Raw genomic sequence first — 16,076 nt, forward strand, 5'->3', positions numbered from 1 at the left:
AAGTAACTTAGATAGAGATTTTGTAGGTATTACTTAGTATCGGAAAGGGTATCAAATCCACGTGTTTACCGTTCGTAACTAGCCGCCATTGTTACGTGAAAATTAATCAGTAAAATCTATTAATCTTGTCGAACTTCATTGGCAATTAAATTGTACTTTTAACTATACATATAACCACTTAGGTTACGTAACATAAATAATTAGTAAAAATAAATAATTAATACATAACTTGATACAGAAGTTATATAAAGGGATTTCGTAGATAACACTCATTACTGAAACATAAATATTTCGTAGATTTCGTTGATAACACTCATTACTGAAACATAAATATTTCGTAGATTTCGTTGATAACACTCGTTACTGAAACATAAATATAGCGTTATAACTGTGTTGCGATACAAGTTTAGGATTTAATTTTGTACTGAAATTGAAATTTTATTGAAAGTAAATCGAAATCATGACTCAAACCAGAGCAGCAAAGCAAAAGGCTCAAGCTAATGGGAATGCTGTGGCTCAGGGGAGAACTGAGGGGGGGGGCAGTTGCCCTCTGAATCACAGCCTTTTAAGATGCACTATTTGCTTGATGTTTGCGGAGAAGTCAGGTATGGGACATGATACTGCCATGGGGGATGTCTTTGTATGTGCACGATGCAAGGAGTGTAAGGAAATCAGGCGACAACTCAGCGTTGTTATGGACCTATATGAGAGCTTGAAGGACAGGGTGGATGTCCTCGAAGGATTACAAGTGAGGGGCCCATCAAGCTCTCAGCTGCCCACACCAATGCCACTTGGTCATCGCGCAACACAGCAGCAGCAACCCCCAAGGCAGAATGCGCTGGTCCCAAAGGAACTCGTAGTTGTTAGTGACTCTATTGTCAGGGAAACGGGAAACATGCTTTGTAAAATGGATAGGTGGAACAGGACCAGGGTATGTCTGCCAGGGGCAAAGGTTGATGACGCTGTAGAGCGGATATCATCTTTTAAGGGCACAAAGGTGATTAGTTGTACACGTTGGCACTAATGATATTAAGAGTAGGAGACCGGCGGAATTACTTAACAAGTATAGGTCATTGATGAAAAAAAGCCGTGAATTAGGGTTGAATTTGAGTGTCTGCAATTCTGCCCAGACACGATAGGAGGGAGTATATGACGAGAGCCCTGTCGATCAATTCGGCCCTGGAAAGACTGTGCAGGGCTCAAGGGGTAGAATTTTTTTCAGCCTGGTCTGTACTTGTTAACAGGAGAGACTGCTTCTACAGGGATGGGATACACTTAAATAGAAAGGGTGCAAGAATGTTTGCTGATGCTATCGAGGCAGTGTTAGGTGGGTCGGAAAACTGCTAGATTGGGGGGATACAAGGACTAATAGATTAACAGTAGCCACTGGCAGAGGAGAAAGTGATTCTTGCACTGCTTCTATTGGAATGAGCAGCAGCCTGGAAAATAAGATGCAGGATATTTCAGAGACTGCTGGGAATCATGGGGGTACAAGTAAACACATGGGTTATGTTAGGGTGGCTAAGAGGAAGAGCAGGTGCATGTATACTTGCGTGTACACCAATGCTACGAGTTTAGTAAATAAATTTGATGAATTTGAGGTATTGCTCAAAACATCAAAGGCAGATATTGTTGGGATTTCAGAGACGTGGTGTCACACAGATATAAGGAATGCAGAACTGGAATTTGGGGAGTACAATGTCTACAGAAAGGATAGACAGGATAGGAAGGGAGGAGGGGGTTATGCTATTAGTTAAGAAACACATAAAATCCAAGGAAGTGAAGCCAGTCGACATCGCTGGACAGTGCAGTGTCGAGTCAGTTTGGTGTGACATAAGCATTGAGAGATCAAAACTGAGAGTAGGAGTGTGCTATAGGCCTAATGACTCTGATGAGTATAATAAGAAACTGTACAGAGAAATAGAGTGGGCCAGTAAATCAGAGTGTCTTATAATGGGGGATTTTAATTTCCCAGATATTGACTGGAATTTGGGGGCTGGTCACTCACACACTAGCAAGGCTTTTGTGGATTTATTGGATGATTGTTTTCTACATCAGCATGTTTGGGAGGCAAATAGAGGGAGTAATACTCTTGATTTGATTATCAGTAGTGATTCTTCATGCATTAAGAATCTGCAGATAAATGAACCACTAGGTGGCAGTGATCACAGTGTTCTGAAGTGGGAGTTACTCAAAGAGGTAACTATCATTAGGGGTAAAGGGAAGGGGTATTGCTTTCGTAAAGGCGACTACGATGGACTGAGACAGTATTTAAATTCTATACAGTGGGATCAACTGATGATGTTACCAACAGCAAATTCAAAATGGGAAGCATTCAAAGAACTTATCATGGAAGCTATTAGGCTTTACATACCAACTAAGAAATATTGTTCAAGGTTTAGGCCTAAATGGATGTCAGATGAACTAATGAGACATATGGCAGAGAAGAAAAATGCATGGGATAGATACAAATTAACACATGACACAGAAGCCTATGATAGATACAAGTTGATCTGTAACCAAGTTACAAAGCTTAGGCAGGCGAAGGCAGATTACGAGAAATCCTTGGCAAGGGATGCGAAGAAAAACAGCAAAGAGTTCTTTACTTATGTAAACTCTAGAAGGAAGGGGATGAATCAGATTGGTCCACTTGATATCGATGGGTCAACTGTTGATGATCCTGCTCAGGTAGCTAACAAACTAAATGAATATTTTGCATTGACATTCACACATGAGGAGTTATTCAGCAAGGTAAATGCCAGAGGTGTATTCAACTCTGGCAGTAAGCTAGACAATCTTGTAATAACTGAGAGTAAAGTGGAGGAGAAATTGTTGAAGATAAACACAAGGAAGGCACCTGGGGTGGATGGGATCTATCCAGTTATATTAAAGGAGGCAGCAAAGGAAGTAAGCAAACCCTTAGCCATAATTATGAGAGCTTCCTTGGACTCAGGGGAGGTACCCATGGACTGGAGATGTGCAAATGTGATCCCAATTCACAAAGGAGGATCAAAGGCCGACACAAGTAATTATAGACCTGTGAGTTTAACTTCTGTTCCCGGAAAATTAATGGAGGCACCGGTTAAAGAAGCACTGCAGGATCATCTAGACAAGACTTCAGTTATAGCTCGGACACAGCATGGTTTTGTTAAGGGGAAGTCTTTCCTGACCAATCTGATTGGATACTATGATGCAGTACAAATGAACTGGATGCAGGGAATAACTTTGATATTATATACTTGGATCTTAGAAAGGCTTTTGATACTGTTGCACATGGCAGACTGCTGCACAAATTAGAGCAGTGTGGCATTGGAGGCAAATTGCTGCTATGGATAAAGGGGTGGTTGAGGGGGAGAAGACAGAGAGTGGTAATCAATGGACACTGCTCATCGTGGACTAATGTTATTAGTGGAGTCCCACAGGGTTCGGTGTTGGGTACTCTGTTGTTTTGTATATTTATCAATGATATTGACGAAGGTATATCAGGCTTAGTGTCGAAGTTTACAGATAATACAAAGTAAAAAAGGCCTACGTGCTCTGGATTCATTACGAAAATTTTATTTTGTTTCTCAGAGCTCTGAGAAACAAAATGGGCTAAGAAGTGGCAACTGAAGTTTAACCTTGCAAATGCAAAGTACTGCATATGGGTAGAAGTAACCCCAGAGAAATGTACCAACTGTGTGGTACTACACTTAAGGTGGTAGAAAATGAAAAAGACCTGGGAGTAATTGTGCAGTCAGATATGAAGTTTTCTGAGCAATGCAGACAGGCTGCCACGACAGTTCATGGGGTTTTGTCAATGATATATAGGAATTTTGCTAGCAGGGAAAAGGAGGTGATTGTCCCTCTGTATAAGGCAATGGTCAGGCCACGCCTTGAGTACTGCATACAGGTCTGGAGGCCTTATTTTAGGAAGGATGTAGATTTGCTTGAGCGTGTACAGAGAAGGGCAACAAGATTGGTGAGGGGAATGAAGGGATCCTCTTACCAAGAGAGGCTTAAGTTCTGCAAATTGCAGTGACTGGAGACTAGGCACCTGCACGGTGATCTGATTGAGGTGTATAAGGCTGAGCACGCTGAATTCTGATGGGATCCTTCCACTTGTTCAGATTACGAACCTAAGGGGACATAAATTCAAATTAAGAAAAGACAGATGTAGAATAGATGTGCGGAAATTTGCCTTTAGCCAGCGGGTGGTTAATTGCTGGAACAAACTTCCATCTGTCGTTGTGTTAGGTTAAATATAGTTGATAGGTTAAATAAATTTAAGGAGGAACTGGACAGGTATTTGGTGGGAATGGTGTGATTTTTTTTTTTTTTTTGGCTGATGCTGCATAAGCTCATACACTTGCTTCCTTGCATCACATGCCACTACTACTACTACTATATATGGAATGTATTATGAAAATGTCATTCCACTACATAGGACTGTCACTAAGTAGCAATAAATGTCTCTGCTGAAGAGCTGCAATTTCTTATCTACCAGAAATCGTCCTATTTTCCATTCTGGTCATCAGAAACTCCATCAAAAAATGCACACCATATGTGTAAGCTAAGCTGCCTTGCAGCACCTAGCAATCATCATGTGGGCATCCTATACTGTATAGTTAGAGGGTACAATGCCAAATAAGGCTGTGTGTTTTCTACTGCAACAGCAAGGCTGCATTAGATATTGCTCCCAGTATGCAGTAATGAACAATATTAAAAGAAGAAGAGATGATTCTCAAAGATATTTCATGTGGTGGTTTTAGGTATATGAGGGAGATTCAAAAGATTTATATTCACCCAGTTGTTGTTGTGATAGAAAGATGAAATTTTTTTGTTTGATACCTTGAAATCTATAACAACCATACAAATAATTTTTTTCTTTGCAGTGCTGAATGAGTACCACTATGGATAAAGCGGAATAGAAAATCAGTGATTTAGTTCCTCTTTCTGCAAGGGAAAATACCCAAAACGATACAAAAAGAAATGGTTGCTGTTTATGGAAAAGACTGCTCAGAGTAGTGTTGTTGTTGCACATTGGTATAAACAATTCAACTGTGGAAGAACCTTAGTGCATGAAGAAATCCCAGGATGCCCAGCAACTATTCTAACAGAAAAGAATGTTGCAAATATTGAGGCATTAATCCTGGAATATCGATGTATTTCAAATAACTAGCTGCAGAGCTCCGAATTAGTGTAAAATATATGGAGAACATCATTCATCAACAGTTGTATGAGTAAAGTGTCTGCTGAATGGGTTTCTGGACATCTGGCCCCTTAGAAGCAGGAAAACGCACAATGTGCACATGAAATGTTGTCAGTGTGCCAGGTAAAACTGAAATATTGCTGTGTCTTGCTTATTCCCCTGACCTTGCACCCTCTGATTCTTCCTCTTTCCTGCCCTAAAGTCCTTTCTTTGTGGAAAACACTGCTGCTGATGATGAGGTGATTTCTGCTGCCAAGCCATGGTTTGAAAGCAGTTAAGAGGACTTTTACAAAACTGCTCTGAAGAAGAATATTGAGAGGTGGCAAAAATGTGTCATTTTGTCTGATGACTACGTTGAAAAAGTGTAATACATGGCATTTGTTGTAACCTTCTATCCCAACTACTGGGTGAATACAAATCTTTCTTGAACTCCCCCATATAGTTTTTATAACTTGTAATGCAGGATAACTTATTTTTCAGTGATTCACAGTTTCTCTATTTTATTAAAAATCTATTTTAAACACAGAGCAGGTGTCAATTGTGGACTACGAAATGTGACATCTCAGTATATATTTCTGAAGGGCAGTAACAATAATTTCAAATGTTTTCAAAACACTAAGATCAATTTGTTCATTGTCTAATAGCTGAAAAATTATTGAAAATTAACTAAAGACTTATTTTCAATAAATTTGAACCTTACCAAAAGACACACAGCATATGGAGATTTCAAAGAAGAGCGACAATATTTTGCCAGTAGTTTAGAGACAGCCAGCTTATCTGATTTGCGAATATGATACAGAAGGCCAAGGGCATGATACTGAAATTAAAAATTAAAATTTGCGATTTAATGCAGTTAATAAACAACAATATAGGATAAAATTTATTTACATTATACTGCTAAAAGTAATCCAGGGTTAATCAAAGTTTGCTTGGCCTGAAATTGACATTCCAGTTCTTCTCAAAGGTGTTCAATGGGATTAAGATCACAGATCTATCAGCTAATGAAGCTTTTTGCATGCCATGTCTTCAAACAAATCACTACAAGCAGTGATGTATGACATGCAGAAATAGAAGACTCTTCTCATACCACTGCATGAAGAACAGAATTGTCTAGAACGTGATTGTAATGTGTGATAATCATTGTTCCAGGAACAATGAGCAATAGTCCAAGCTGAAACTACAAGAAAACCGACAGCTGGGATGACACGCTCCAGGCATCTGGAGCCAGACCCAAATAATAAACTTCTTTTATTGCTGCTAAGTACTACAAACAATAATTCTCATCATGGCAACATGGCCAGGAGTTTTACACTAAGGAAAAGTTTTATATTAAGGAATGATCATCATCATCATCAGCCATTTTCAATCCACTGCAGGATGAAGGCCTCTCCAGCAACTTTCCAGTTCCTTCTGTTTTGTGCAATGGCCATCCATTTACTACCCACAAACTCATGAATTTCATCTATCCATCTCTGCCGTTGTCTTCCAGGTTTTCTTCTAGCTCCTCTTGGGTACCATTCTGTTATTTTCTTAGTCCATCTGTCATCATGTCTTCGAGCTGTGTATCCTGCCCAAGACCATTTTAGTTCTTTAGTTTTGATAAGAATGTCCTTTACTTGAGTTTGCTGCCTAATCCAAGTGTTTCTCTTCTTATCTAACAATCTGATTCCCAATATAATTCGTTCCATTCTTCGCTGTGTAGTTCTCAGCTTCTCCTCCATTCTTTTGGTGAGTGCCCAAGTTTCACTTGGTCATGGTGGGGAGTATACATTGGTTCATTATTTCACACAAACAGGGATATTGCTCTTCAGTATGTGACTATATTTCCTGAAAGCTATCCATTCAAAATTTATTCTTCTCTTGACTTCCAGCCATTTATCATTATTACAGCTAATAACTTGTCCCAGGTAAATATATGACTCCATCTTTTCAATTTCTGCTCCTTCAATCATTATGTCCCTTTCTGTGGTATACTTGTTCATCATTACTTTTGTTTTAGACATATTCATCTTTAGTCCAAAATCTTTACTAACTGTGCATAACTGATTAAGATTTTCCTCTAATTCTTTGGGATTGTGGCTTATGACTAAAATGTCATCTGCAAATCGTAAATGGTTTAGGTACTCTCCATTCACATTGACTCCTTTCTGCGACCAGTCTAATCTTCTGAAAGCTTCCTCAAGGGCAGCCGTAAACAGCTTCGGAGATATTGTGTCTCCTTGTCGAAATCTTTTCTCGATTTTAAATTTGCTACTGTCTTTGTCTAGTCTAATAAAGGAGGTAGCATTCTCATATATTTTCTTCAAAATATATGAGTGTATATGGGGTATCTATGCCTTGTCTTTCAAGTTTTTTTTTTTTTTTTTTTTGGTAGTTGTTGGCGCATCGGCTTCTGTGGCCATAATGCACTTCCCAAGGTTTTGCAGTACTTTGATCCAAGCCTGAGGCAGGATTCGAACCCGCGCCCTTTGGGTTGCCAGGCAGGCACTTTACCCACCTGGCTAGCCCGGTCGGCTGCCTTTCAAGTGCCCGAAACATTGCCTTATGCTGTATGGAGTCAAATGCCTTTTCATAATCCACAAATGCCAGGCATAATGGTGTTTGATATTCATTTGCTTTCTCCATTAGCTGTGATATTATGTGAAGGTGATCCATAGTTGAGAATCCTGTCCTAAAGCCAGCTTGCTCTTTCGGTTGATTCTTATCAAGTATTCTTTCTAATCTGTTAGCAATGACCCTTGTGAACAACCTGTAGATGTGGGATAACAAGCTAATTGGTCTATAATTTCCAATTTCTGATTTATCTCCTTTCTTATGCAGCAAAACTATGATTGCATTATTCCACTGCTTAGGCATCACACCTTTTCTAATGCACTTTGTGAAGAGCCTTACCGGTTTTTGTGTCATGTCTCTTCATCCTAATTTTAACAACTCTACAGTAACTTCATCTTAACCCAGAGCTTACTGATTCTTCATTTTCTTCAACGCATGTTCTAACTCATCAGGAAAAATATCGTGTATGTCGTATGTGTTACAAATTTGCAATCCATCTTCTCCGCTGCTGGCATCATTCCCTTGCTCCTTGTATAATTCTCTATAGTAGTCTTCTGCTATTTGAATTATGCCTTCTCTACTATTTATAAGTACACCACCACTATTCTTCAGTTTGAGTATCATTTGTCTTTCTGTATTACTGCTCATGGCTGCTGATTTAAGTCCTTTGTTTTCCCTTAATGCTTGTTCTACTTTTCTTGTGTTAATTCTTCTTATGTCCTCTCTGAGCCTCTTTCTAATGGCTTTGCATAACTCAGTATACTCAATTTTCTTCTTGTCAGTGTTTATCTTGCTCTTCATTTGTCGCCTTCGGTTCATCATAACAAGTGACTGATTTTTTCTTCTTTGGATTTCTTTTTCTCTAAAGGTTTCTTGGGCCTTATCACTTTCAGAAAGTTGTAATATATCTCACTGATATCTTGGTCCTGAACAGTCTGCAGAAGTCCAAACTTGTTCTTAAGTTCCAGTACATACTGCTTTTTCTCATCTTCTATATCTGCAATAAGGCCTCTGAGGTTGGGATTATTCGTACCACCAATTTTAAACACAGACACCAACCGTTTATGACTGATTGAATAATGAAATAAAATAAAATAAAATGATAGAAAAGACTGTAAAATAATATTTACAAAAAACTAAACTATAACAAAAATAAAATAAGTAAATAAGTTAAAATGCATTAAAATATAAATATAAAAGCGATAAAAAGACGATAAAAAACACCATTAGAGCTTTCGGAGGTGTCTGCCTCCTTCCTCAGTAATAGTGAGACTTAAGCGACACATCCTTAAATACCAGGTTCACGGCACATGTGGATGACCAGGCACATACTCAGCATTCCTTTCACTTGTACCAGAACCGGAAGTGGTCTGGAGACGTGGAAAATTAAAACGTTTATCTCTGGCCAAAACCACCGCCTCAAAAAGGGGGTGAGGCCTAACTCCCCTGTCTCTGTTCATACTATTGTTACCAGAGGATCCAATCCACAGACTTTCCAGCCACTTGCGGTCCCAGAATCTATGCGCCCGGTCAAGGATGACAGCGTTGTCGGGGGAGATCTGGTGTTGTTTTTCCCAATAGTGCTCGGCTATGGCGGATTTATTGAGCTCTGCGGTCCATATCGCTCGTGAATGTTCCCCCAGACGGTCCTTGAGACGCCGTCCTGTCTCCCCCACGTAACATTCCCCACAATCCGGGCATGTGATCTCATATACGACCCCACTACTAGAATCCCTAGTAATGGGGTCTTTGACCTGTGACACTACTGTGTGCAACCTCCGGCCCGGAAGCTGCACACAGCGTGTCTGAAAGTCGCGAAGCATCCTCGCAATGTGATCTGACAGGCCTGGATAGTAGGGAACATATACTGTGGTAAGCGGTACAGGCAGAACTACCCGATTGGGCTCTTCCTCTCTGTTGTATTCATCAATGACCCTCTGGGGGTCATTCTCCTCTTCTGTTATCTCAAAGACCTTCATATTATTTACTCGAGTCAGTTTATTCCTTTCTTTTCCTACATCTATATCAAGTGTGCATCTTACCATTCTGTGATCACTTCCAACATTTACCTTATTCAGGACAGTAACATCATTCACGATGTATCTTCTGTTAGTGAGGATGAAGTCGATTTCATTAGTTGTTAATCCATTTGGACTCTTCTGTGTCCACTTTCTGTTCACCCTTTTCTTGAAAAAAAGTGTTCATTACTGAGAATCCTTGAGATTCTGCAAATTCCACAAGTCTCTCACCTCTTTCATTTCTTTAACCAATTCCAAAATTTCCTATAGTTCCCCTTTCTGCACTGTTTTGTCTTTTTCCAACCTTAGCATTGAAGTCCCCCATAATAAAGTGGGTTTTCTGCTCATCTAGAAGACTCAATTTCGGTGTACAGAGGAAAAGACCAAACCCTCCAGCATATGACAGCACGATGAAACAAATGGCCCTCAGTCCCCCAGCGGCTTTCACTTTCCCTCTTACGGCAGCGAGAGGATCAGAGTGGAAGCAGAGGGTGCTAAGAATCTCTGGGCAGGCTGCCATGAACGGAAACTGAACTTGGCCTGCTACAATGTAAAATCGCTCATCGATGAAGACAGGATATTAGAGCTGGAAAAGGAATTAGAAAATGTGAATTGGAATATCGTCGGTTTGGCTGAAACAAGAAGAAATTAATCACTTATAAGTTTATCAAGTGGAAATATGCTGTACACCAATGGAAACAGTGAAAGGAGTGAAGGTGGGAGTTGGTAAGGAATGATACATTTGATTAAATTGGTAAAAATAATATAAAGAGAAATAGAACTGAACGTTGTAATGCAATTTGGAATAATTTATCCCTGTTCAACAGATGTGATACACTCAAGGAGAATGCTGCAGTACTTGTAGTCGGTAGCCATTTTCTACAGGTTAATTCCAAGTTGGAGCAGTGCCTGGGCAGGCAGGAAACGATTACACAGTTTCAGCCGGTTGTATTTGAGGATTAGTGTGGGGTACGACCACAAGGATGGCGGAGGATTGTGCCACTGACAGAAATCCCAGATGTCTGGGGCATTTATCACTCCTGTATACATTTTTACTGTAGCCATTAAACGTCCGCTGTCAATTAACTCTGGGAGCCTGGGTACATTTAGCTGCTTGGCCATGCTTATTTGTGGCCTATTTCAGGGTCCAGTATTCACACGCGAACACCGGTTTTTGAATTGATGGCAACGCAGATGCCCAAATTTCAGCAGCGTATAAAAAAAAAAAAAATGAATAAACAATGGTGTGAAAATATCTAGTAGTGGTTGCAGCATCATTTGAATGAAGTAAGTGTTGCTTCATTCTCCAGCATATGGTGTTAAATCACTTCTGGAGGTATTCTGTGTGCGCATCAAATCTCAGCTTCGGATCAAAATTGATATCGAGGTCCTTATAGCAAATAACTACTGGGATGAGAGTGCTAGAAACTGATGGTTGAATTACTGTTGGTTGCTGTTTCAATGAGTAAATCATTATTGCAGATTTTGAAGGGTTAAGGTTTAAACCAAACATCTTCAAGTAAGTTGAAAGAGTGGTTAAGTTGAAGACACAATTGCCTTTGGGTTTGCAGATGGTGGGATTAAGGTAAGGAACTTTATATTATCAGCGTACATTAGAGCATCATCACAGGGACACATGAAAGAAATTAGAATGGCTGAGAAAAGGAGGCTAGACAGGATACCACCTTGTGAGACTCCTGCATTGATTTTCCTTGTAAAGTGGGTCCTTCTTCATTGTGAGGTGATCATTTCTATTCCTCAATAAAGCAGCGAAGAAAGCTAGTAGGTCGCCATTAATGCTGAAGAAGAACTGCAGAAGATTGAGAAGGGTTGTGATGTCTAGGTTATCAGAAGCAGCTTCAATATTGGGATACACTAATTCGAATTTAGTTTTGAAGGTCTGAAGAATTGATGTCTGTGTCGTCATGAGGTTTGTTATGGTCGATCTATTTGTGACTGCAAAATGGAACTTTCAGTTTCTGTGGCATCAGCTGGTTGCTTAATGCTGGCAGGAGTACCTTTTCAAGGAGTTTAAGGAGGGTGGAAGAAGTTGAGATTGGTCTGAAATATTTTGTGAATCTGAAATGTGGCCATTAGATGGGAAAAATGTGTTTGGTCATTTGTCATTCCATATCACAGCTTTCCAATGTTCGAGAGCCCAATTATGATGGGTTATGCACAAGGCAAGGGGATACTGAGCACTGCATGCTGTGATGTTTGTGTTTTGTAGGTGTTCCATAAAATTCAATGCAATGCTCTATGTATCATCCTTTTACTAATTTGGTCTCCCCAAACTGCTGGTTGACAGTATTCAATGAGTGGGATCAACATATTACTCTTCTGAGCACCATCCAGTCACTTTCCATCAATTTCTGCAGTCTCTCTAAACTATTTTTTTTTTTTTTTTTTGTAATAGCACCATGATGTTTCCATATGGTGATTACATCTTCCACTACTAATCTAGGGTGTTGAGTTTTGCTGCAATAGCACAAACAGATTTATTCCCAATATGGCATTTTATGGTGACTGCTCATTGGAAATCACTACACCTTGGCTCATCTACTGTATTTTGTTGATCTGTTTGCTTCTAATGTGAATGCAATTGCTTCTACACTATTTCTGATAGTTGGATGACAGGTATGATTCATTTTTACAAAATCCTAGGGGTATCCAGATATGTTTGGCAATAATATATTTTGTAAAAATAAATTTCTGTAAAACCATTTAAATTTCTGAATGGTTTGATCGAAACTTACTTATGTACGCTGCTTAGAAGGTTGATGTTGATCAAAATCTTGAGAAACAGATTTTATCAGAATCTGCATTTTTTTCTTTCTCTATGTTTTTGAACTCTTTCCTTTTCAACACAAGAGGCGTCTTCGGTGGCTTTGAAGCTTTTATTCTTGCATAATATTACTACTCGCTGCTTACTCTAACAAATCAACATTAGCAACTGAGTTGGCATCATTTAGGAAGTGATGTCATTTCCACATCTTAGCAAGAACTTACTCTACCAAATCAATGTTAGTGAATGAGTTAGCATTGTTAGAGCCATTTAGGAAGTGACATCATTTGTGTCATTTTTGTAAAAAATTGTTACCAATTAATTGCATCATTTCCATAAAAAATTTCATTAACAATCAATTGCATCATTTTCATAAGAAAAATTCATTACAAATTGGTTTTACTCTAATGCCGCCATAGATGTTTTCACATCAAAAATACCTGTTGAATTAGTCTATCAAGTCTCATTTACAGGACAAGGGTCAAAAGGATAGGAGCATGGTTTTATAACTTCTAAGAGGGAAGTGTTAGCCACTAGTTTTTATTTTGAAATACATCTTTTACAATCTAAACTTAGTGCATGCAAGGATGTCTTATGGTATTCAGTTAGAGATGTTTTTATTTTAATTAATACAATTGAAATAAAGCAACTTGAAAGAATATAGCTGGCACTAAAATTATGTGCATCACTGCCACCACCACCACCGCCTATTTAAGAACTCTTGTGCTTACAAGTTGATTCGAACCAAATTTACAGTACCAAGAAGGTCTTTGGCAACATGATGTTATAGTGCTTACTGATTAGGGAAGGAGGTGGGGTGGAAGAAATTGTTCCACTTACATTACTGAAGTAGTTTTGGGAGGGTCTTTTGTTGCTGTTCTGTTAACTACTTTGTTTATGAACATGACTTATTTTTGCAGCCTTTATATTACTACTGACCAGGAAACCAGATTACAGAAAATCTCTATGGTTAAGACTGGATAAGTACCTAAAAGTTGAGATGTGGAATCAGTGAGCAAAATCACTTAAGTTATAAGAGTGTTCATAAAAGAATTTTATATTTAAAGTGACTATAGCATTAATGAATGGGAGTAGGGAAGATCAATGAAAAACATTCACATGCAACCATGATAAAGGTAAAAGGTGCCTGTTTATTGCTTATAAAGTTACTTAAAAATATGTAAACATTTATTTACATACAAGAAAACAAGTTTTATTGAGGGATCTCAATTTACATGGCTTTGAATCAATAACATCTCCAATTCAAGTAATGAAATTATGAAAAAGAGATGAAAGATGGCCCCCGTGACACATTCATAACTATGTTATTTACCTTCTTTAGTTGTGTGACATCTTTTGAGCCATGTCTATAGATGTGGCCTTTTAGATAATTCCATATCCAGTATGGAGTTATCCAAAAGGTTAAATTTAATTCTCACCAGGGTTCAAACTGCAAGGTGACCAATTTATGTCTCTTCTACTGTAATGTTCTCATAATAATGCGATGATACTAACTGGTCCATCCTGTTGAAAGATCACCTAGTTCAACAGCTCTCTCTGTCTCGAATCTAAATGCATTTTATAATGCATCCACATACTCCATTCATATCTACAGTAATGAAGGATCCAGCAACAATTTCTTCAAAAACACAGTCCAATTAGAAAAGTGCATGTGAAACCACACCATACTGTTAACTCGACCTCATACTGTTTTTTATTTTATTTTATTTTTTTATATTAGGTGGCAAATGGATATACATCCATGAACTGACATGCTCTATCATTACATCAAGTACATCAAATAGTAAGAATACTATTAATATATATATATATATTAATAGTATTCTTACTATTATAATATATAAAAGAATAATATATAAATCAAATATATTTTAATCAAGTACAGCATATAGCAGTCAATACATATTATTATCTAAAAAGATTAAGACTTTACAACTGCTTTATGGAAGGGTAAGTGCATAAGCCTCTCAATAATGAGCATAATGAATTAACTGCAACTCAAGAGACATTTATAAAAATATTTTTGTGTTGCTGTCACTTAAACAAATCATGACTTCACAATAATTTTCTTAACAAATTAAAATGGTAGTAAATAAAAATAAGCATTTTTAAAATTTTAAAAATTACTCATAAATTTATAAGAATAACTAATTTTAATTTGGTACACAAAATTTGATGAGATTAGAACTCTTAAAATCAAGAGTAAAAAAATTATATATAATTCAAGAGTTAAAAAAAATTGCTTATAACTTATCTGCTATAAGCAATAACTGAACCACATATTTATGTGAATGTTTTGGTACAGAGAACCACCCCATAATTTGTTTGGAATAATGCACACATTACAGTGCGCATTATTCCAAAAATCACCAGTTTACCTGAATGCAGAAATACTGCATAAAACAAGAATTTAACATGAATGTAAATAATCAGTAATATGCAACTATTTACAACTTTGAACAAAATTTAATAAAATATGGATAAAAACGTAAATTTTGTTGGTTAATTTGTAAACACCCTGTATGTAAGGTAAGTATATGCAAGCAAGTACAACAGATCAATAACCTGAATAGTGGGCAGTACAATTTCAAAATTTCTGTATAGTGTAAACTTACACTATACAGCTTTTGCAATGTTCAAACATGTATCAATGGTCCTGGTCCAATCAGCTAATTATTAATATTTCAATAATCTTTACATTTAGTTTGTGTGTTTTAAAGGATGATGATTCATAAGCCTAGCCATTTTGCATCATTTTTTGCTTATTCTAATATGAATACAAAAGTTTTGAATAACTTACCTGTACCATGACATTATCAGAGTTTACTGCCTCTTGGGCTTCATTTACCCATCGCTTTACCACTTCTGGACTGACCTTCATTAGATGCTACAACATTAAAAGTAAAAATAATATGTATATAGTGCATATTAAATTTCTGAAATGCATAACTTAGTAGGTTAAATTATTACCATTTTGTTCTTTAACAAAAAAAAAAAAAAAAAAAAAAAAAGAAAAGAAAAAAGTCCAATAATTAAAATTATCAAAATAACAACATAATGTAACATTTGGGCATTACCAAAAGCTTCCATCTTATTTAAATCAACAAATATGGTACAAAATATTTATAAAATAAAGGTTTGCAATCATCATAATTATTACCTTAATAATCAGTATCATAAAGATCTGTCTGGCTAAAATTTTCAATAAAACCCTAACATCTTCAGAGAGAGAGAGAGAGAGAGAGAGAGAAGAGAGAGAGAGAGAGAGAGAGAGAGAGAGAGAGAGAGAGAGAGCGAGCGAGCGAGCCAATGAATGTCACACAAAAATGGTAAGAATCTGGTGTTATTTGCAAGAATAGGAATGACTTCATACAAAACCCAGAAAAGCAAAATGTAATAATAAATACATCACATAAAACACCAGTCACCTCTATAGAAGAAAAAGCTGACCATTTTAAAACAAAAATTCAGAATTTGATTATCATTCACTATGCAAATATTAGTTGGG

General features: G+C 37.5%; 1 protein-coding gene across 1 annotated transcript in view; it reads right to left on the bottom strand.

Moving 5' to 3' along the window:
- gammaCOP (coat protein (coatomer) gamma) overlaps window positions 1-16,076 on the bottom strand; it is a 206,837-nt gene that overhangs the window by 100,678 nt on the left and 90,083 nt on the right. Inside the window, exons 8-9 of the mRNA XM_090389779.1 lie at window positions 15,369-15,455; window positions 5,892-6,008 (exon numbers count right to left, since the gene is read on the bottom strand). Coding sequence (XP_090245905.1) covers window positions 5,892-6,008; window positions 15,369-15,455 — 204 coding nt within the window. The remainder of the gene's footprint in view (window positions 1-5,891; window positions 6,009-15,368; window positions 15,456-16,076) is intronic.

This window comes from Mastigoproctus giganteus, chromosome 2 (genome assembly GCF_048544385.1).
Source record: "Mastigoproctus giganteus isolate SK-2022 chromosome 2, ASM4854438v1, whole genome shotgun sequence".
NCBI classification, from domain to species: domain Eukaryota; kingdom Metazoa; phylum Arthropoda; class Arachnida; order Uropygi; family Thelyphonidae; genus Mastigoproctus; species Mastigoproctus giganteus.